This window comes from Sus scrofa, chromosome 16, assembly GCF_000003025.6.
Source record: "Sus scrofa isolate TJ Tabasco breed Duroc chromosome 16, Sscrofa11.1, whole genome shotgun sequence".
Classification (NCBI taxonomy): Eukaryota; Metazoa; Chordata; class Mammalia; order Artiodactyla; family Suidae; genus Sus; species Sus scrofa.
Genome location: NC_010458.4, coordinates 18860895 through 18882772, shown reverse-complemented (window position 1 = coordinate 18882772; position 21878 = coordinate 18860895). Strand labels below are relative to the sequence as shown.

The 21878-nt window shown below is 43.2% G+C and overlaps 1 protein-coding gene across 3 annotated transcripts in view; it reads right to left on the bottom strand.

The window, feature by feature from the left end:
- Positions 1–21878, bottom strand: part of NPR3 (natriuretic peptide receptor 3) — an 88274-nt gene that overhangs the window by 47041 nt on the left and 19355 nt on the right. For all 3 annotated transcript variants that reach the window (XM_021077059.1, XM_021077060.1, XM_021077061.1), the window contains exon 3: positions 9615–9781. In XM_021077059.1, the coding sequence (XP_020932718.1) occupies positions 9615–9781 (167 nt within the window). The remainder of the gene's footprint in view (positions 1–9614; positions 9782–21878) is intronic.

Genomic DNA, 21878 nt, shown 5'->3' with positions numbered 1-21878 from the left:
GAAAAGAAAAGAAATAATATCAAAAAATTTAATATCAAAACCATCAATATAAATAAGCTATTTTAAAATATAACACAAAACAGAGAGGCCAATAAAAACATCAAGGATTATAGCCTCTAAGAATGGGAGTCAGGAATGGGAGACTCCTATTTACCTTAACTCTGACAGTACAGTGAATTAATTCAGTTTGAGGTTTTTTTCATTGTATTCGATCTAGAAAGCCATGTTTTATTTTGATTTCAACAACAACAACATCAGGGAAAGAGGGTGAGCTTCACCCAAGGGCAAAGCCAATTGTTAAAGGGCCAGCCAGTGAATGGGTCTCAGAAGTGCCAAACACAATAGGAGAATGAGGCAAAGCCAAGAGTGGGATTTACAGGCCTGAGAAGTCAGAGCGGCTGCCAGAGGGGAAAGATGTCTCCAACACTGGCTCAATATAAACCGAGAAACAGTAGTGGGGACAAATTTAAGTCCGCCTCTTAAAGACATCATGTTAAAACCACTGGTAGGTCGAAAGACTGGACTGATTCCCTCATCCAGAGGGAAGGAATGAGTAAATGAATTAGTCTCTTTTTCAACTCAGACATAAAACTAATGGTTTGAGAACATAAGATTAATAAACATTAGAGCATTTAGGTGTCTTTTCATTTTTTTCCAGGGCAGGTGATTTTTCTTTTTTTTAATAATGATTTTTATTTTTTCCATTAGAGCTGGTTTGCAGTGTTCTGTCGATTTTCTACTGTACAGCATGATGACCCAGTCACACATACATGTATACATTTTTTTTCTCACCTTATCCTGCTCCATCATAAGTGATGAGATAGAGTTCCCAGTGCTATACAGCAGGATCTCATTGCTTATCTATTGCAGGGGTGGGGGGGTGGGGGGAGGGGGTTTTCTTTTGTTTTTTTTTTTTTAATAATGATTTTTATTTTTTCCATTATAGCTGGTTTACAGTCTTCTGTCAATTTTCTACCATACAGCAAGATGACCCAGTCACACATACATGTGTACATTCTTTTTTTTTTTTTTTGTCTTTTTGCCATTTTTTGCCATTTTTTTTTTTGTCTTTTTGCCATTTTTTTTTGTCTTTTTGCCATTTTTGCCTCCTGCAGCATGGAGGTTCCCAGGCTAGGGCTCTAATCAGAGCTGTAGCTGCTGGCCTACGCCAGAGCCACAGCAACGCAGGATCCGAGCCATGTCTGCGAACTACACCACAGCTCACGGCAACGCCAGATCCTTAACCCACTGAGCAAGGGCAGGGATCGAACCTACAACCTCATGGTTCCTGGTCGGATTCATTAACCACTGCGCCATGACGGGAACTCCCATGTGTACATTCTTTTTCTCACATTATCCTCCATCACAAATGACTAGATATAGTTCCCAGGGCTATACAGTAGGATCTCATTGCTTATCCATTGTGGGGGGCAGGGGTGATTTTTCAATGCAGCCTTGCTTGTGCAATGCTGTACCTGATCCATGTGAACAAGCATGGCTTACGACAATAACTGGTCAACTGCTACGCTGACGAATCCTGGTCTAAATGACTCTAACCTTTTTGTGATATTGACACCAGAGAAGATAAGATGAATGGTGTGGGTCCCTCTCTCCAGAAATAGACACGTGTGCAGTTACATTCAAAATCTGGTACATAATATAAAGCGTTCATGCACCCTAAGTCAAGAAACCCTCACCCACTTAAAGAGGTCACGGACACTTGATCGATTTGGAAGGAGCCACCTACTAAGGAACTAAGTGAACCCACTCTACTGTGTTTGATTTCATTTCTCTAGAGACATAGATATTTGCACACTTGTGCCACATCGGGTCTGCTACAAGATAAACTGTCCACACTTATGTGAGGGCCATCAGTGTGTCAGAGTGCTTTACACCGATGTGAATGTTTTATATCCACGCTGGCACAGGAATGCAGTTCTTGGAGGCTCCCAGAGCCCATGGCCATGAATATTTATATATTTGCCCAAGTATTTTTTCGGTGACAAAGATCCCACCCAAGATGGGACCGCTACATGGTCCAGGATCAAGCTCACAGCCAGGCTCCCTGGGGTGCTTAATCATCATCGGGTGATTTAGGAAAATGATGGTTTACACTTCAGAATTTAAGAAAGCAAAATAAGTCCCTGCAGATGAAGAAGCGATGGAGTCCTAGCCAAACGTTGTCAAGTGTGTGGAAGAGGAAAGAGAAACTGATAGCTTAAAAGTGTGTGTTTGGGCAGGCAGGGTGCAGCGAAAGGAAGGAAGTGCTCCTGCCTGTGCTGCCTGCCAGGCTCACTTGTAGGGCCTGAGACACTTAATCTTCGGGTCATGGGTTTGCCCCCGGAGTGGGCACATTGTTGTTAAAAACGTCAGACTGATGTAGTGGAAAAAGAAAGTCACTGAACCAGGAGTCAGGGCATGCAACTAATCTTGGCTTGGCCACCACACAGCGCATTCTAAAACCAAATGCCAGTGCTCTAGAATGGGAACCATTCGGGTGGCAGAGGCCAAACAGCTCCATTAAGACACCCTGAGTGAGAGCCACTGCACATGTGGGCGACCCAATAAAAACCACCAGAGAAGGCTAGACAGGCACTTGGCAGGCACTCGTCTGAGCCACTGATACTTGAGGGCCTCTCCAGCGGGGCTTCACTTCTAACTTTACATTTCTGATGGCCCCTCGGATGGTCTCCAAACCCCCACTGTAAAAATCCATGAGCACCCTGCCCCCCAGTACCACCTCCCACAGTATAAATGAAACTGAACTCCTGGCTGTGGCTGTGGCTGTGGCTGTGGTGTAGGCCAGTAGCTGTAGCTCCAATTCGACCCCCAGCCTGGAAACCTTCATATGCTGTGGGTATGGCCCTAAAAAGACAAAAACAAAAACCCAAACCAAGCCAGTAAGAGGCAGATCCAGGTCTGTGCAACCCCAAGCCTGCACATTTAACCACTAGACTATCCTGTCTCCCAATATACTGGGCTCTATTAAAACATGAAGCATCAGAATAGATTAGGTTTCCCACAGGTTCACTAGTAAAAGGACAAAGATAGTTTATAGAAACACTATTATGTTACCTAGAGGAATGGCGGAGACGCTGTTCCTAAGATACACATGCTAATAACCAGACAATTTCAGTACCTGCAACACCAACGACAGTCCAGCCCTAAGCAACCCTATTTTCTATCACATGTACCCCCCCCACAACCAACCATCAGAGAGATTTAGTGACCCAAGAGTGAACTTCTGACCCAGAGAGAATAATCTACAGGCTGCCAATAGCCTATAAGACAACTCAGCCTGGAAAGCTCCACCGAGGCAACCACGTAGAGGTTCAACCACAATTACATTCTCCAAGATATCAACTGGGAGACAGAGGAGTTCAAGACTTGGTATAGAGAGAGCAGGGTTATTCCAGGAGTGCAGAGATTATTAAACTTAGAAACCTAAAGAAGGTGGTCCAAAGATACAAACTTCCAATCATCAGACAGATAAGTTCTGAGGATGCGAAGTACAGCAAAGTGACCACAGTCAACAATACTTACTGTATATTTGAAAGTTGCTAAGTGAACAGATTTATTTTATTTCACTTTTTTTGAAATTTTATTTATTTTTATATTACTCAATGAATTTATGACATTTATACTTGTACAATGATACATTATTTTATTGCTTTTTAGGGCCTCACCCTCAGCACATGGAGGTTCCCAGGCTAGGGGTCGAATCGGAGCTGCAGCTACCAGCCTACACCACAGCCACAGCAATGCCAGATCCAAGCTGTATCTGCCACCTACACCACAGCTCACAGCAATGCCGGACCCTTAACCCACTGAGCGAGGCCAGGGATCAGACCCGAGTTCTCATGGATCCTAGTCGGGTTCGTTACCGCTGAACCACGACAGGAATTCCAAGAACAGATTTTTATGGTTCTGATCACAGAGGGAAAAGAATTTTGTAACTACGTGAGATGATGAGTGTGAACTAAACTTATTGTGGTGATCATTTCTTAATAAATACAAATATCAAGTCCTTGTGTTGTACGTGGACTTATACAATGTTATAGGTCAATTATATCTCAATGAAACTAGGATTTAGGGGGGACTCCTAGTAATGCAACTCACCACATCATAAGAGAATAAAGAAAAAACCTGATTATTTTGATAGATGTAGAAAAGGCATTTGATAAAATTCAAACACCCCAACCTGTACAGGTGATAAAACTAGACAGAACTGAATAGACACACATGCACATACACCTAAGTACAAATGAAATTGATGAAATCTGAATAAAATCAGTGCGCTTTATAAGTGTCATTATCCTGGTTGTGATCTGACAAATAATTTTCCAAAATGTAGCAAAGGGAAAAATAGGCAAGTGTATTTACACAAGGACTGTCTCCATTTTGCATCTTAAAACTACATGTAAATCTGCACTTATCTCAATTAAAAAGTCACTTTAAAAAAGAGAGAAGGCAAGAGTTGTAGATGGAGGGAAGGAGGGAGAGAGAGAGAGAAGGAAAGAAGGGAGAAAAAAGGTCGCATTAATATCAAATTTGATAAGTTTAAAATATATAATCATAATTTTATTAAAAGACACCTTTGTCATTCCAACCTGCCAATGTTTCAGTATAACCTCATAAAATGTTTTGTTTCAAATGTTTGCATTTTTGGAAGATCACAAGCTTTCCAAGGATGCAAACCACATGCTAATATCACAAATGCGACACTAAAATGTTTTGTTTCAAATGTTTGCATTTTTGGAAGATCACAAGCTTTCCAAGGATGCAAACCACATGCTAATATCACAAATGCGACACTAATATACATGACATAGAGTCAAGGATATCATAAAATTGATAATGCCTACAACAAAAACTTGTGTCCAATCCTGTCCTTATTCTACATCATGTGAATTTTGATGTCTTCTATGCTATTTTTCAGTTATCCTAATAAAAGGTATCATTTTACAAAAACAGAACTTCCCCAACAATTAAAAATAAATCATTGGTACAACCACTATGGAAAACGGTATGGAAGTACCTCAGAAAACTAAATATAGAACTACCCAGCAATCCCACTCTCAGGCATATATCCAGACAAAACATTCCTTGAAAAATACACAGGCACCCATATGTTCATTGCAGCACCATTCACAAATAGCTAAGACATGGAAACAACCTACATGTCCAGCGATGGATGAATGGATTAAGAAGATGTGGCATATATACACAATGGAATACTACTCAGCCATAAAAAAGGAACAAAATAATGCCATTTGCAGCAACACAGATGGAACTAGAGACTCTCATACTAAATGAAGTTAGAAAAAGAAAGACAAATACCATATGATACCACTTATATCTGGAATCTAATATATGGTACAAATGAACCTTTCCACAGAAAAGAAGCTCATGGACTTGGAGAACAGACTTGTAGTTGCTAAGGGGGAGGGGGAGGGAGTGGGATGGACTGGGAGTCTGGGGTTAATAGATGCAAACTATTGCCTTTGGAATAGATAAACAGTGGAATCCTGCTGTATAACACTGGGAACTATATCTAGTCACTTACAATGGAGCATGTGAGAAAAAGAATATATGTGTGACTGGGTCACTTTGCTGTACAGTAGAACACTGTAAACCAGTATAATGGAAAATAAAAATAATTTAAAAAAAAAAAATAAAATAAATAAATGAGAACTTTCCACAATCTAATAAAGACTCTCCCTACCCCAAACCCCACAGTAAACATCATCCTTCAATGGTGATATGAGCAGATAAGAAATCTGTTATGCGCTCTTCACTTTAAAGTTAAGAACAAAAATAAATAAAGTTAAGAACAAGGCAAGAATGCCCACCACTACTACTTATATTCATACTATATTGGGATCCTAGCCAGTATCATTAAAATTTTTAATTTATTAATTATACTTGATTTTAATTTCATAGACTTAATGTAATTAGGTATGCTCTTAATTCAGCATGCCTAAAAGGAGGAGAATTGAAAAGAAACAAACGTGTTACTCTCCATGAGTCATGTTGTAATTATTGAGAAAATGTATGGTAAAACTTTAGAAGTAATAAAGAGAGTTCACCCAAGTTGCTAGATTTGAGATCACAGCAAAGACCAAAAGAGCTCATGATGGGTGTCATGAATGGAAGGTCTAAGAAAGCAGGTGAGACAACCCATGAGTACTAAACAAGAGAAGCAGAAAGATCGAGGAAAGAGCTGAGCCCCAGGAGGAAGACCACCAAGTCTTCTCAGTCGCTTCGAGCATCTCCTGCGGCAGGAGATCAAGGTCAGGCCTCTGCAAGGCCCAGCCACACCAAGCCCCCACACCCCTGTCTTCCATGATACCCTCCCCTGCCTCCATCAGCCCGATAAACATTTGCAGTGGCACTTAAAAGAGCGCAACAAAAACACACATAACAGTGAAAGATGGACTAAGTCATTATGATGAACTCCAATCTCTACTTCACATTATCATTTTACTTTATTCATAATATCTGTTTTAATGATCCTACCATCAAAGAGAAGCTGTATCATAGTCTGCAACTACAAAGAATCTCTAAGGCAGCCATATTTGGTTTGGAATGCATGATGGATCTTTGTGGTAGGTATCCCTTCCAGGGAGATTTTGCTTAGACTACAATTAAAATAAGATTTAATATCATGAACACAGGATAAACAATGACCAAGAAGACTGACCGGGTAGTGTGCTGGAATGCCAATACTGACAGACGCCACCTTTGGTGGGACCACTGAAGGACTCACAATGCCCTTTGTGTCCTTTCATATTCCTGAGGCAAAAGACTTGGATGACAACATTACTATCATAGGTTTCTATAAACTTGGGCTCTGTTGCAGAAACTCTTACTTCTTCCATAATTCAGACATGCTGGCCCGCATGGCAGCCACTAGTCACAGATCACACCTGAGCACCTGAACTGAATTGAGATGTTCTGGAAGGGGAAAATACACACTTGACCTCAAAGACTTCATACGAGGAAAAAAAAACGTAAAACCTCGATCGTAATTTTTACATTGATTAAATATGGAGATAACATTTTTATATGGAAGTGAAATAAAAGGTATTATTAGAATTAATTTCACCTGAAGTTTTTAAACTTGTTTTAATGTGGCTACTAGAAAAATTTTTTAATTACACTGGTGGCTCACATCTATCTAGAAGACAGCACTGGTTCAGAAAGTCCAAAGGTATTTTAAATAATGTATATATTATATATAGCATTGAAAACATTGATATATAAGACCCATTGAATGTCATTTGATAGCAAATTCCCATAAAGACGGGTACAATCTTATACCGATGGTACAAATGAGGTGCCCATTCATTGAGTTCCAACTTTTTTTTTTTTTTTTTTTTGTCTTTTTGCTATTTCTTGGGCCGCTCCCGCGGCATATGGAGGTTCCCAGGCTAGGGGTCGAATCGGAGCTGCAGCCACCAGCCTACACCAGAGCCACAGCAACGCGGGATCCGAGCCGCGTCTGCGACCTACACCACAGCTCACGGCAACGCCGGATCGTTAACGCACTGAGCGAGGGCAGGGACCGAACCCGCAACCTCATGGTTCCTAGTCGGATTCATTAACCACTGCGCCACGACGGGAACTCCGAGTTCCAACTTTTTGACCAGAGAGTGCTAAAGACTTCAGCTAGATCATCGGTAATCCTCCCCGCAGGGGGTGTAATCTGGATGAGGGAGACTGAGTAATTTGCCCCAGATCACAGAGCGAGAAAGCGCGACGTCCAGGCTCTGAATGCGGTATGTCTGAAGCCAATGGCTGTGCTCTGTGGTACTTCAACTAAAGAAATCGGGTGGAAGTGACATGCTTTGGAAGTGACCATCCCGTAGGAAGGTGGTCATCGTCTATCTTGGGCAGAGACTTCCAAGGCACATATCTGTCATTAAGAAGGTATTCCTGGAGTTCCCGTCGTGGCGCAGTGGTTAACGAATCCGACTAGGAACCATGAGGTTGCGGGTTCGATCCCTGCCCTTGCTCAGTGGGTTAACGATCCGGCGTTGCCGTGAGCTGTGGTGTAGGTTGCAGACACAGCTCGGATCCAGCGTTGCTGTGGCTCTGGCGTAGGCCGGTGGCTACAGCTCCGATTCGACCCCTAGCCTGGGAACCTCCATATGCCGCAGGAGCGGCCCAAGAAATAGCAACAACAACAACAACAACAACAAAAAAAAAAAAAAAAAGAAGGTATTCCTTTCCAGTTGAGGACACAGTGGAGTGAACAGTTTGGAAAATCAGCCCGCCTACCCAACCAGCCTGCTCCTCCTGTTCCGAGAAAGCCCTTGCAGGAGGGACACAGAAGTTTGATGGGCCACACAGCAAAGGGGGCCAGAGGCAGCAAAACAATGGCACCAAGAGAGGTGTGGTCAGCTGTCTCCAGGGCCACCTCTCAGGTTAGTCCCTTTGCTTAATCCTGAGCCTGGCCTAAGCTTCTGACTCCAGTCCGCTCTTGGAAGATGCACAAGTAACAATGGGTGGGACACCCTGAAAGACCTCAATGGGAAACAGCTTGCAGCAGAAGGTGGCAATGAAACAACCACAAGAGTGCAAAGCACAATGGCCATGAAGCCAAGACAGATTGCCAGAAGAAAGGGCCTTCGAGATGAGGAGTTTGGGAATACCACATACACACTACTCTATATAAAAGAGATAACCAACAAGGACCCACTGCATAGCACAGGGAACTCTACTCAGTATTTTGTAATAACCTACATGAGAAAAGAATCTGAAAAAGAATAGACAGATTGATAGAGATATATGTATATATAAATATGTAAGTGAATCACTTTATTATACACCTGAAACTAACACAACACTGTAAATCAACTATACTTCAAGAAAGAAAGAAGGAAGGAAGGAAGGAAGGAAAAGGAAAGGAAAGGAAGGAAGGAAGGAAGGAAGGAAGGAAGGAAAGAAAGAATTCCCCTTGCGGCTCAGCAGGTTATGAGCCCAATTAGTAATACATGAGAGTGCAGGTTCAATCCCTGGCCTCGCTCAGTGGGTTAAGGATCCAGTGGTGCCGTGAGCTGTGCTATAGGTTTGCAGACAGGCTCAGATCTCACGTTGCTATGGCTGTGGTGTAGGCCGGTGGCTACAGCTCCAGTTCAACCCCTAGCCTGGAACTTCCATATGCCACACTTTAGCCCTAAAAAGCTAAAGGAAGGAAAGAAGAGCCTTCTAAAATCCAAAATACCATCTACCACCAAGCTTTGGAAATATCGGGCATGCAAAACTGACAGTTCTTCGTCCATCTTCTCCCCCAACACGCTCCTGGCAGAACAGATGATGCACCTCTCCAGACCTCTGCTCAGCATGGCCCCCAGTACCCCTGGAAAGCAACTCCCCTTCCCACAGCAGTTGAAAAAGTGTAACTGAAGGGTGGGGTGATATGGGTTGGGGGAGGAGGAAAGCTGGCCAGGAGGAAAAAAAAAAAAAAAAGCACAGAAAGCAACCGCGGCATTCAGACCTGAACCTAGGAATCTTTGCATGGTTCAGAACAGGATGCTTTATCATGTCTGATTTCATTCAAAGACTGTTTTCAGGATGCTGAGGGTCTAGGCTCATCAGCAAGCACTTACGTAATCCTCCTCACTGAGCCCTTGCTTCTCAACAGAATTTTTCACCTCCATGGAAAACTTCTCAAACTCAGGTTTCACTGTCCTCAGTAGAGTGATTGTTTGGAGGGATGAGTACGCTTGCTTAGCTTCAAAGTCGTGCTTGTCTCCTCTCCTCCATGAGCCATCTCCTACGGGAGAAGTAAAAATATTTATAATTCCAAGCCAGTCACCATAAAGGGGCCATTCTCCCTTTGCAACTGTGATGTATCCCCACATGTTTCTTTTGGCAGCCAGGGCAGGAGGCATTGTCACGATTTTGCACTTGGGTACAAAGTGACAATGTCGAGGTCCTCAAAGGAGAGGAGAGCCCTCTGGACATGTGTTCCTTTGAAATGTGAGACAGACAGAAAAGCACTCTTGGGTTCATTCCTTATCAAAACCATGTAACTGTAATTGTCAGCCCCCAGGAAGTACAGCCCTGCAGGAGTATGAAGCAGCTTTATTCCCTTCTAGGGACACTTTAATTTTTTAACACCTACAGTCAACTGTGCAGGTCAACCAAGATGTTACCGTGCTATGATAAATGTGACTTTATGTAAGATGTTAAGGGCAGAAATGACTACAACAGATTTACACAACTATTATAAAGCTGGTGCTGGTAAAAGAAAAAGATTTGAAGAGTTCCCATGGTGGCGCAGTGGAAACAAATCCAACTAGGAACCATGAGGTTGCAGGTTCGATCCCTGGCCTTGCTCAGTGGGTTGAGGATCCGGTGTTGCTATGAGCTGTGGTGTAGGTTGCAGACACGGCTCGGATCTGGCATTGCTGTGGCTCTGGCATAGGCTGGTGTCTACATCTCCGATTAGACCCCTAGCCTAGGAATCTCCATGTGCCACGGTGCGGCCCTAAAAGGACGAAAAACAAAAAGAAAAAAGGAAAAGGTTTGAGATTACTGACATTTCTTGAAATACTTATTAGATCTCTTCAGCCTGGAAAGGAGCTTAGGTGATCTGAATCCCTCTAGTGCTGGCAACATCATAAAGATAAATTTATTGGACAAGCTCATCAGTGCGTCAATAGCAATAAAATAAAAAATGCCAACATTTATTGGGCATATGTATATAATAATAATAATAAAAGCCTATTTATTGAACACTTGATATGTATAAACCCATTTAATCCTCACAAGAGCCCGTGACTGTGGGTACAATTATCCTCACTATTTTACAGATGAGGAAACCAAGGTCTTGTGAAGCTGGGTACTTCACAGCCTTTCACAAAAGCAAAAGCCACTTTTACAGAGGTAGGAATCATTCCTCTTCTCTTTATCATTTCACTTGTGAGAAAACATGTGACTTGCAGGACCCCAAAAGGAAAGAGGGACCTCTAACATTTGACCGTAGTAATAATAATTCTATAAATTATCATTGTTTCCTGGAGATCGCTGCGAATACAACAAGGAGCTCAGCCGGCTGGAGTCTAACACCAAGGTCATTTGTTCGCCCCGAGCCCCCAGTCGAGCAGGCACCAGGAGCCCCGCAGTTAAACAGGAAGGATGCTTCTGGAATGTGCAGCCAGAGCGCCACGGCACACGTGCTACTCTTCCAGAAAAGGCTCAGTAAAGAGCGAGTGGCTCTGGAATTTCTACCACAGCCTAAATCAGACAAACATGGACCGTCAAGGTTCTACGACGGTCACCAGAGTGGGCATCACAAATGTCTCGAACAGTCTTCACCACTTTCAAGAGAGGGATTGAGAGATGCGCAGAACTGAAGTTCGTCCAGGGTCACGGTTAGCTCAGTACGTGGGCGGGCGGTGGTGGGTGGAAATAACGCAGGGAATACAGGACGAGGCAACCAGCTCCGGCGAGCGATGCTCCATGCCAGGAGGTGGCCTCAGTCTGGCCCGAAATGTGTGAATAGGATTTTAAGAAGAGGAGAGGAGGTTGGAGAGGCGTGCCTGGCAGAGCCCACGGCACAGGCAAAGGTGCAAATGTGTATGACATCCAGCGGGCAGCTGGGAACCTCGGTCTGGAGCACAGAAAGGGCAGAGACAAAGAATTTGTTTGTGGAGGCTTCTGTTTAATCATAATCCTAATAATAGCAGCCATTTACTAATTGCTTACTATGCGCCAGGGAGCTGTTAAAAGATAAATAAGACGGCGCTGAGGACAGAATTCATTAAGGGCTAGAGATGTTCTCAATGAGCACAGGATTAAATTTCAGGCCACCAACAAAACTTGATGAAGTCTTCCTCCTCCTCCCACATGAAACCTCCGAACACCAAAGAGGCCACAACTATGCAGGTGCCCAGAGAGCCAGTGAGCTGTGTGTCACTGTCATGGGCCACGGCAGACCCCACCGGGTGCTCAAGACCCAGGCAACGTGGCCTTTGGGAAGGGCCCAAATCCATGTGTCAGGAAAGACCCTGACTTCTAAGATCTAGCACACCTTCAACCCCTGGAGGAACCCATTTCTTCTAGGCACACAATCAATACAAATTGATTCCTTTTTTTTTTTTCTTATGCCCATACCTGCGTGAGAAAAGTTGGGCATATAGAAGTTCCCAGGCCAGGGGTCAAATCAGAGCTACAGCTGTGGCCTACCTACACCACCACCACAGCAACACCAGATCCTTAACCCACGAAGCAAGGCCCGGAATCGAACCCGCATACTCACAGAAACAATGTCGGGTCCTTAACCCGCTGAGACACAACGGCAACTCCTTCACTGATTCGATTTTAACTGACTTGAGGTCTCAAGATTCAGCAGGATTGATGTTTCTGAGGCAAAGAGGGTCAGAGCTTCTCAGCTCCGAGCAAGAGTCCTCTCCAGGGGCACAAGAAAGGCAACACTTACCCCTATAGTGTGGTATGCTCTGTAATTAGAAAATACAACTTGAGTTGCAAACAGCAACTATCTCTCTCAGTTACTAAAATGGAAAAAATAATTTTTTTTGAAAGAAGTAAAACCCAGTACAATAAATCTGTCTACCATGATCTAAAAGACAATGACTTTGGAGTTCTGTTTTCTAGAAAAAAAGAATGGAAACAAAAGCACTTAATTTTTTTCTTAAATGGTGCTTAGTAAACTTAGGCCAAACTAAATAGGCATCTCGGCACAACCATAACCAATGCTAAGACCTGCTGCTTTGGTGGGTTTTTGTATCACGGTGGGTCAGTACCCCTCCCACACGGGGCCCTTGAACGCTGGGAAAGCTGGGTCGGCTTGGCGGGACGCCCCTGAGTGGGGACAAATTTAATTCAGTAGACAACTGGGTGCCTCTGGAGATTTACGAGCGGAACAGGAGAATGACATGATCAGACTCCGGCCTTGGGAAATAGCAGCGGATTAGACTGGGGAGACACGGAGGGTTCACGGCCACAGTAATCCAGGCAAGAGGTTATAAGAGGTTGAATGGGGGAAGTCACACCACCCGAAATTAAACACGCGGCTCTGGGGGGTTAGAACCACAGGCAAGTCTTCTTTTCTTTTCATGTTTTTCTGAAGGGAGCAGATCTTCAGCTGCTTTTATGAGGAGAAAAAGAGGGCGAGCCCTTGAGCATGAAGGCAGAAGTCTGTGAAGGCAGCATCTTAAGACTCCACGGGACTTAGGGAGTGAACGAGGGAGGAGGCGCATCACCGATGATGCCGAAGAGGAAAGGAGAACGGCTGTCAGAGGGAAGAGCAGAGTCAGAGGGAGGAGGAGGGGGTGGGGGGACATGGAAATGACAACGATTCCCGTTAGGGTCACGGTCAATTCAAGGTGTGTGATTACGGAACATCCAAGTGATAGCACCAGGCGGGGGCTGGAAAGAGTGGTCTGAAGCCAGAAAGAGAAGTGAGGGCTAGAGAGCGGGCTGTATGTCGGTCACATATCTCATACCCAGAACCCCGAAAGAGAGGGCAAAGGGTGAGCATGCACTTGGAGGATGCTGATTTCAGTGGGCAGAAGGAGTAGGAGGAGACAGAAGCCAAGAGGAAACCAGAAGAATGCTGTGCCCCAAAGCTAAGAAAAACAGGGTTTCCGGAAAGAAGTGGACAGAAACAACATGGCAAGGACTTTGTACTCATATAGCAGCTACTAGCCACATGTGTGACTATTTAAACTTCAATTAATCAGGAGTTTCCCATTGTGGCTCAGCAGTAATGAAGCCAACTAGTATCCATGAGGATGCAGGTTCGATCCCTGGCCTCGCTCAGTGGGTTAAGGATCTGGCATTGCCGTGAGCTGTGGTGTAGGTCGCAGATGCAGCTCCGATCTGGCGTTGCTGTGGCTGTGGCATAGGCTGGCAGCTGCAGCTCTGATTCAACCCCTAGCCTGGGAACTAGCACATGCCATGAGTGTAGACCTAAAAAGATAAAAAATTAATTAATTAATTAATCAAAATTAAATATATGTTCAATTCCTCAGTTGCACTTGCCACATTTCAAATATACAATTGTCACACGTGGCCAGTGGCTCCCAAACTGGGTGACACAGAATAGAACACAGCCAGCCTCCCAGAAAGCTCCGCTGGACAGCACTGCTTTAGAAGCATGTGCAGCAAGGCAGGCGATGTGGGTGATGAGGTCAGTGGTGACCTTAAGGCTAGCACTCTCACAGCAGTGGTGGGTACCACTCTTGTAATCTTGCAATGGTCCTGAACAAGGGATGAAGAAGAGAAAGAAGCCAGCTAGTGAGAAGCAAGGCAGAGAAGGTGATTCTTACAGCTGTTTCAGGAACAGGAAAAGTGAATCTGCTTTCTTTGTTTTGTTTCATTGTAAACATCATGGAGCCCCAGGCTTGCATGTAGAGTGAGAAGGGTATGGAATATCTGCGAAAGAGGGAAATAATGTCATGGCAGCACGGAGCCCTGTTCTCAGCAATCCTGTGGCCAGGGAGCTAGTGGTACCTGCCCTGGGGTAATGTGTCATCCTGTAGCTCTCAGTATTTTCCAGGGACCCAGCACACAGCAAGCCTTGGGTAAATGTGAGCTGAGACATCACAGAGTACATCCAAGAAATGGATGCCCAGAGTTCACCTGCTCTGGCAGCAGAGTCCTGTGGCTTCTGACCTCTGACAGCCATCTATGTGAAAAAGAAGCACTGGTCCTTTTGCCTCACCCACCTTCTCCAAACACCCCTGGAGTTACATGCCAGCCTTGAGCTAGGCTGGCCCAGCCCCTCCCATCAGTAATAACAGCACCACATACTGAGTGATGCCATTATGAATGGCTCTGCCGGTAGCATTTCACTCTTCAGGCCTCAGAAAAACTCTATGAGGAAGATTTAAGTGTAATCCCCATTTTACAGAGGAGGAAATGGAGGCTCAAAGAGATGAATGGGCCTGGAGTCACTTCATTAATAAACAAGCCAGCCTCCAAACACTGGTGCCATGCCAGCTCCACATTCGTTTCATCAGAATTTAGGGTGTTCCAAAATTTAAAACAGCAAACAAAATAAATGGTTAAAAACAAAGTAGCAGAGGAAGAAAGATCGTAAAAAGAAGTGTCTAAATGTGGTTTAACAACCGTTAATATTACATGAGAATTCTTCCTCTTTTCTCATTACCCCAAGCTGCATGTATCACTTTAAGAGCAAAACATAAATCCAATCCCTCCCCAGTTTTTCTGCCATTTTTCTTCTTTTAGAGAGTCAAATAATTTATGGCCCTGGAGTACTTCCATCCTTACCTTATTTAGCGTCCTCTGAGTTCTTAGGAAGTCAGGGAAATGCTATAATAACCTTACCTCCCAGACACGATTACTCAAATAACTTTCCACCTAACTTACATACAAAGAAAGAAGATAATGCCAGTGAATGAAAATGCCAACAGGTGCTATTCAATATTCTTCAGGGCAATATATATCATCTTCACTCTGGATTTTTTTAAATCTATCCTTTCAATCTTATTTTCCATCACTTGCATTCTTTCATAATATATTTAACTCCTATAACAACATAATGGGGCAGATCTGAGGATTTCTTTTTTTTGTCTTCTTTTTTTGGGGGGTAGAGGCACCCACAGCATATGGAAGTTCTCAGGCTAGGGGTCAAATCAGAGCTGCAGCTGCCAGCCTACGTCACAGCCACAGCAATGCCAGATTCGAGCCATGTTTCTGACCTACACCAAAGTTCATGGCAAAGCTGGATCCTTAACACATGGAGTGGGGCCAGGAATCAAACCCGAATCCTCATGGATACTAGTTTGGTTTGTTACCACTGAGCCACAGTGGGAACTCCTGAGAATTTTTTTGAGTGCTCATAGTGACAATACTCAGTATATATGAACAAAATATGTAATATAGTTTTTTAAAAATCCAATCTCAGGAGTTACCACTGTGGTGCAACAGAATCAGTGGTGTCTTCAGAGCACTGAGACTCCCTGGCCCAGCACAGTGGGTTAAGGATCCAGTGTTCCCACAGCTGCAGTTAGGTCAAGGGTGTGGCTCAGATCTGATCCCTGGCCCAGGAACTCCACATGCCACAGAGCAGTCAAAAATGGAAAAAAAAAAAAAAAAGATCTCAGAGTACCCCTGTGGCACAGCAGGGTAAGGATCTGGCATTGTCCCTACAGTGGCTCAGGTCAATGCTGTGGTGCAGATTCAAACCCTGGTCTGGGAACTTCAACACACTACAGGTGAGATTAAATAAAAAATAATAATGATAAAAATAAAATAGAGGCAGGATTAAGATGGCAGAATAGAAGGACTGGAGCTCAACCTCTCTTATATAAACAACAAAATTACAACCAAATGCTGAGCAACCTTCAACCAAATGGACTGGAAACTTTCAAAAAGATATTCTACTCCAGAAGAAAAAGAGGAGGCCACATCAAGAAGTAGGAGGGATGATTACACAATATAAACAACCCCATACCTCCTGGGTGGGAAGCCCCACAGACTGGAAACTAACTGGTTCACAGAGACTCACCTACAGGAGTGAGTTCTGAGCCCCACATCAAATCCCCACACCTGAGGATCTGGCACTGGGAGAAAGAGCCCCTGGAGCATCTGGCACCGAAGGCCAGTGGGGCTTGTGTGCAGGAGTTCCATGGAACCTGGGGAAATAGAGACCCCATTCTTGAAAGGTGCACATGGACTTTCATGTACACTGGGTCCCAGGGCAAAGCAAAGGCTCCATAGGAATCTGACTGTACTTCGTGGAGGATCTCCTAGGAAAACAGGGAGTGACTGTGGCTCACTGTGGGGGAAGGACATTGGAGGCAAAGTGCTCCCAAATATTCATCACCCTGTGTTTCTCTGGAGGTGGCCATTTTGGGAAAATCTGGCCCCACCCACCAGCACTGAGAAGCTCCAGGCCAAACAATAATCCAGGTGGGATCACAGCCCCACCCATCAATAAACAGGCTGACTAAAGACCCCCCAGGCACACAGCCACCTCTAATCTCACCCAGAGACAAACCCCACCCACCAGAGGGATAGGAATCAGCTCGATCTAACAGTGGGCAGGCATCAGTCCCTCCCATCAGGAAGCCTACAGCAAACCCCCATACTGACTTCAGCCACAAGGGGGGCAGACACCAGAAGTAAGAGAGGCTACAACTCTATTGTCTACAAAATGGTCACCACACCAAAAACCTATAAAAATGAAGACAGACAACTATAACTCAGATGAGGGAGAAAGGAAAAACCCCAGAAAATCAGCTAAGTGATCAGGCTATTATCAGCCTCCAAGAAAAAGACTTTAGACTGTTGATGCTGAAGATGACACAAGACATTGGAAATAAACGGGAGGCAAAGGTGGATAACTTACAGGAAACACTGAGCAAAGAGATACAGGATATAAAACTTAAACAAGAAGAGATGCAAAATACAATAACTGAAATAAAAAATTCACTAGAAGCAGCTAACAGCAGAATACAGGAGGCAGAAGAAGAATGAATAAGTGAGGTGGAGGACAGATTAGAAATTACGAATGCAGAATAGAAAAGAGAAAAAAGATTGAAAACAAATGAAGAGAGTCTCAGAGAACTCTGGGACAACGTTAAATGCACCAACATTCATATTATAGGGGTACTAGAGGGAGAAGAGAGAGAGAAAGGGACAGAAAAAATATTCCAAGAAATAATAGCTGAAAACTTCCCTCACATGGAAAAGGAACCACTCACTCAAATCCAGGAAGCACAACGAGTACCATATAAAATAAACCCAAGGAGGAATACACCAAGACACATATTAATCAAACTGACCAAAATTAAAGACAAAGAGAAAATATTGAAAGCAGCTAGGGAAAAGAAACAAATAACATCCAAGGGAACTCCAAAAAGGTTATCAGCAGATTTTTCAGCAAAAACTCTGTAGGCCAGAAGGGAGTGGCATGATATACTTAACGTGATGAAAGGAACAAACCTCCAACCAAGATTACTTTACCCAGCAAGGCTCTCATTCAGATTTGAAGGAGAAATCAAAACCTTCACAGATAAGCAAAAGCTGAGAGAATTCAGCAACACTACACCAGCCTTACAACAAATACTAAAGGAACTTCTCTAGGCAGAAAAGAAAAGGTCACAACCAGAAACAAAAATACCACAAATGACAAGGCTCACCAGTAAAGGTATATATACAGTAAAGATACGAAATCATCCATGCACAATTATACCACCAAAATCATAAATCATGAGAAGAGGTGGGTACAGATGCAGGACACTGGAGATGCACTTGCAATTAAGAGACCAACAACTTAAAACAATCTCATATGTATATAGACTCCTATATCAAAACTTCAGAATAACTGCAAACCAAAAATCTACAATTAAAACACAAACCAATAAGAAATATCAACTCAAATACAACACTAAAGATAGTCATCAAACCAGAAGAGGAGAGAACAAGAGAAGAATGGAAGAAAAAAGAGCAACAACAACAAATCCAAAACAGTTAATAAAATGGCAGTAAGAACATATATATCAATAATTGCCTTAAATGTTAATGGACTAAAGGCCCCAACCAAAAGACAGAGACTGGCTGAATGGATACAAAAACAAGACTCATACATATGCTGTCTTCAAGAGACCTACTTCACTTCTAGGGACACATACAAATTGAAAGTGAGTGGATGGGAGTTCCCGCCATGGTGCAGCAGAAACAAATCCAACTAGGAACCATGAGGTTGGGGGATCGATCCCTGGCCTTGCTCAGTGGGTTGAGGATCCAGCATTGCCGTGAGCTGTGGTATAGGTCTCAGACATGGCTTGGATCTAGTATTGCTGTGGCTGTGGCCGGCAGCAACAGTTCTGATTAGATCCCTAGCCTAGGAACCTCCACATGCCGCAGGTGCGGCCTGAAAAAGACAAAAGACCAAAACAAACAAACAAACAAACAAACAAACAAAGTGAGAGGATGGAAGAAAATACTCCATGCAAATGGGAATCAAAAGAAAGCTGGAGTAGCAATACTCATATCAGACAAAATAGACCTTAAAGTGAAGAATATTTTAAGAGACAAGGAAGGACACTACATAATGATCAAAGGATCAATCTAAGAAGAAGATATAACTATTTTAAATAACTATGCACTCAACATAGGATCACCGCAATATATAAGGCAATTGCTAACAACCTTAAAAGGAGAAATTGAAAATAACACAATCATAGGGGGGACTTTAACACCCCACTTACAGCAATGGACAGATCATCCAGACAGAAAATCAATAAGGAAACACAGGCCCTGAATGAAGCACCAAACCAGATGGACTTAATAGATATTTATAGGACATTCCATCCAAAGCAACAGAATACACATTCTTCTCAAGTGCACATGGAATATTCTCTAACATTGATCACATCCTGGGCTACAAATCAAGCCTCAGTAACATTAAGAAAATTGAAATCATATCAAGCATCTTTTCCGACCACAACGCTGTATGACTGAACATCGACAAGAAAAAAACTGCAAAAAACACAAACATATGGAGACTAAACAACATGCTACTAAACAACCAATGGATCACTGAAGAAATCAAAGAGGAAATTAAAAAATACCTAGAAGCAAATGACAACAAAGGTACAACACTCCAAAACCTATGGGATGCAGCAAAAGCCGTTCTAAGAGGAAAGTTTATGGCAATACAAGCCCACCTCAGGAAACAAGAAAAAGCTCAAATAAACAAGCTAACTTTACATCTAAAGCAGCTCGAGAGAGAAGAACAGACAAGACCTAAAGTTAGTAGAAGGAAAGAAATCATAAAGATCAGAGCATAAATCAATGAAATAGAAATGAAGAAAACCACAGAAAGGATCGAAGAAACGAAAAGCTGCTTCTTTGAAAAGATCAACAAAATGGATAAACCCTTAGCCAGCCTTATCAAGCAAAAAAGAGAGAGGACTCAAATCAATAAAATTAGAAATGAAAAAGGAGAAGTAACAATGGACATCACAGAAATACAAAGTATCTTAAGAGACTACTGGGAGTTCCCGTCATGGTTTAGTGGTTAATGAATCCGACTAGGAACCATGAGGTTGCAGGTTCAATCCCTGGCCTTGCTCAGTGGGTTAAGGATCTGGTGTTGCCGTGAGCTGTGGTGTAGGTTTAGAAACAGCTCGGATCCCGCATTGCTGTGGCTGTGGTGTAGGCCGGCAGCTATGGCTCCGATTAGACCCCTAGCCTGGGAACCTCTATATGCTGTGGGAACGGCCCAAGAAATGGCAAAAAGACAATAAAAAACAATAACAACAAAAACAAAAAACTTCCAACAAACAAAAGTCCAGGACCAGATGGCTTCACAGGTGAATTCTATCAAACATTTAGAGAGGAGCTAACACCTCTCCTTCTGAAACTATTTCAAAAAATTGCAGAGGAAGGGACACTCCTAAACTCATTCTATGAGGCCAGCATCACCCTGATACCAAAACAGACAAAGATACCACACACAAAAAAGAAAATTATAGGCCAATCTCACTGATGAACATAGATGCAAAAATCCCCAACAAAATACTAGCAAACCGAATCCAACAATACATTGAAAGGATTGTACATCATGATCAAGTGGGATTTATCCCAAGGATTCAAGGATTCTTCAATATCTGCAAATCCATCAGTGTGATACACCACATTAACAAACTGAAGGAAAAAACCATATGATCCTCTCAATAGATGCGGAAAATGCCTTTGACAAAATCCAACATCCATTTCTGATAAAAACCTTTCAGAAAGTGGGAACAGAGGGAACCTATCTCAACATAATAAAGGCCATATATGACAAACCCAGAGCTAACATCATTTTCGATGGTGAAAAGCTGAAAGAATTCCCACTAAGATCAGGAACAAGACAAGGATGTCCGCTCTCACCACTACTCTTCAACATGGTTTTAGAAGTCCTAGCCACAGCAATCAGAGAAGTCAAAGAAATAAAAGGAGGGGAGTTCCTATCATGGCACAGTGGTTAACAAATCCAACTAGGAACCATGAGGTTGCAGGTTTGATCCCCAGCCTTGCTCAGTGGGTTAAGGATCCGGCGTTGCCATGAGCTATGGTATAGGTCGCAGACACAGCTCGGATCCTGCGTTGCTGTGGCTCTGGTGTAGGCTGGTGGCTACAGCTCCAATTAGACCCCTAGAACTGGGAACCTTCATATGCCGTGGGTGCAGCCCTAGAAAAGGCAAAAAGACAAAAAAAAAAAAAGAAAAGAAAAGAAAGAAATAAAAGGAATCCAAATTGGAAAGGAAGAAGTAGAACCATCACCATTTGCAGATGACATGACACTATACTTAGAGAATCCTAAAGACTCTACCAGAAAACTTAGAGCTCATCAATGAATTTGGCAAAGTTGCAGGATACAAAATTAATACACAGAAATAAATGGCATTTCTATATACTAACAATGAAAGATCAGAAAGGGAAATTAAGGAAGCAATCCCATTTATCATCACATCTAAAAGAATCAAATACCTAGAAGTCAACCTACCTAAAGAGACAAAAGACCTGTACTCTGAAAACTATAAGACACTGATGAAAGAAATCAAAGATGACACAAACAGATGGAAAGATATACCATGCTCTTGGACTGGAAGAGTCAATATTATCAAAATGTTTATACTATGGAGTTCCCATCGTGGTGCAGCAGAAATGAAATCTGACTATAAACCATGAGGTTGGAGGTTCAATCCCTGGCCTCACTCAGTGGGTTAAGGATCCAGCATTGCCGTGAGCTGTGGTGTAGCTCGCAGATGCAGCTCGGATCTGGCATTGCTGTGGCTGTGGCATAGGCCGGTAGCTGTAGCTCTGATTTGAACCCTAGCCTGGGAACCTCCATGTGCCTTGGGTGTGGCCCTAAAAAAATACAT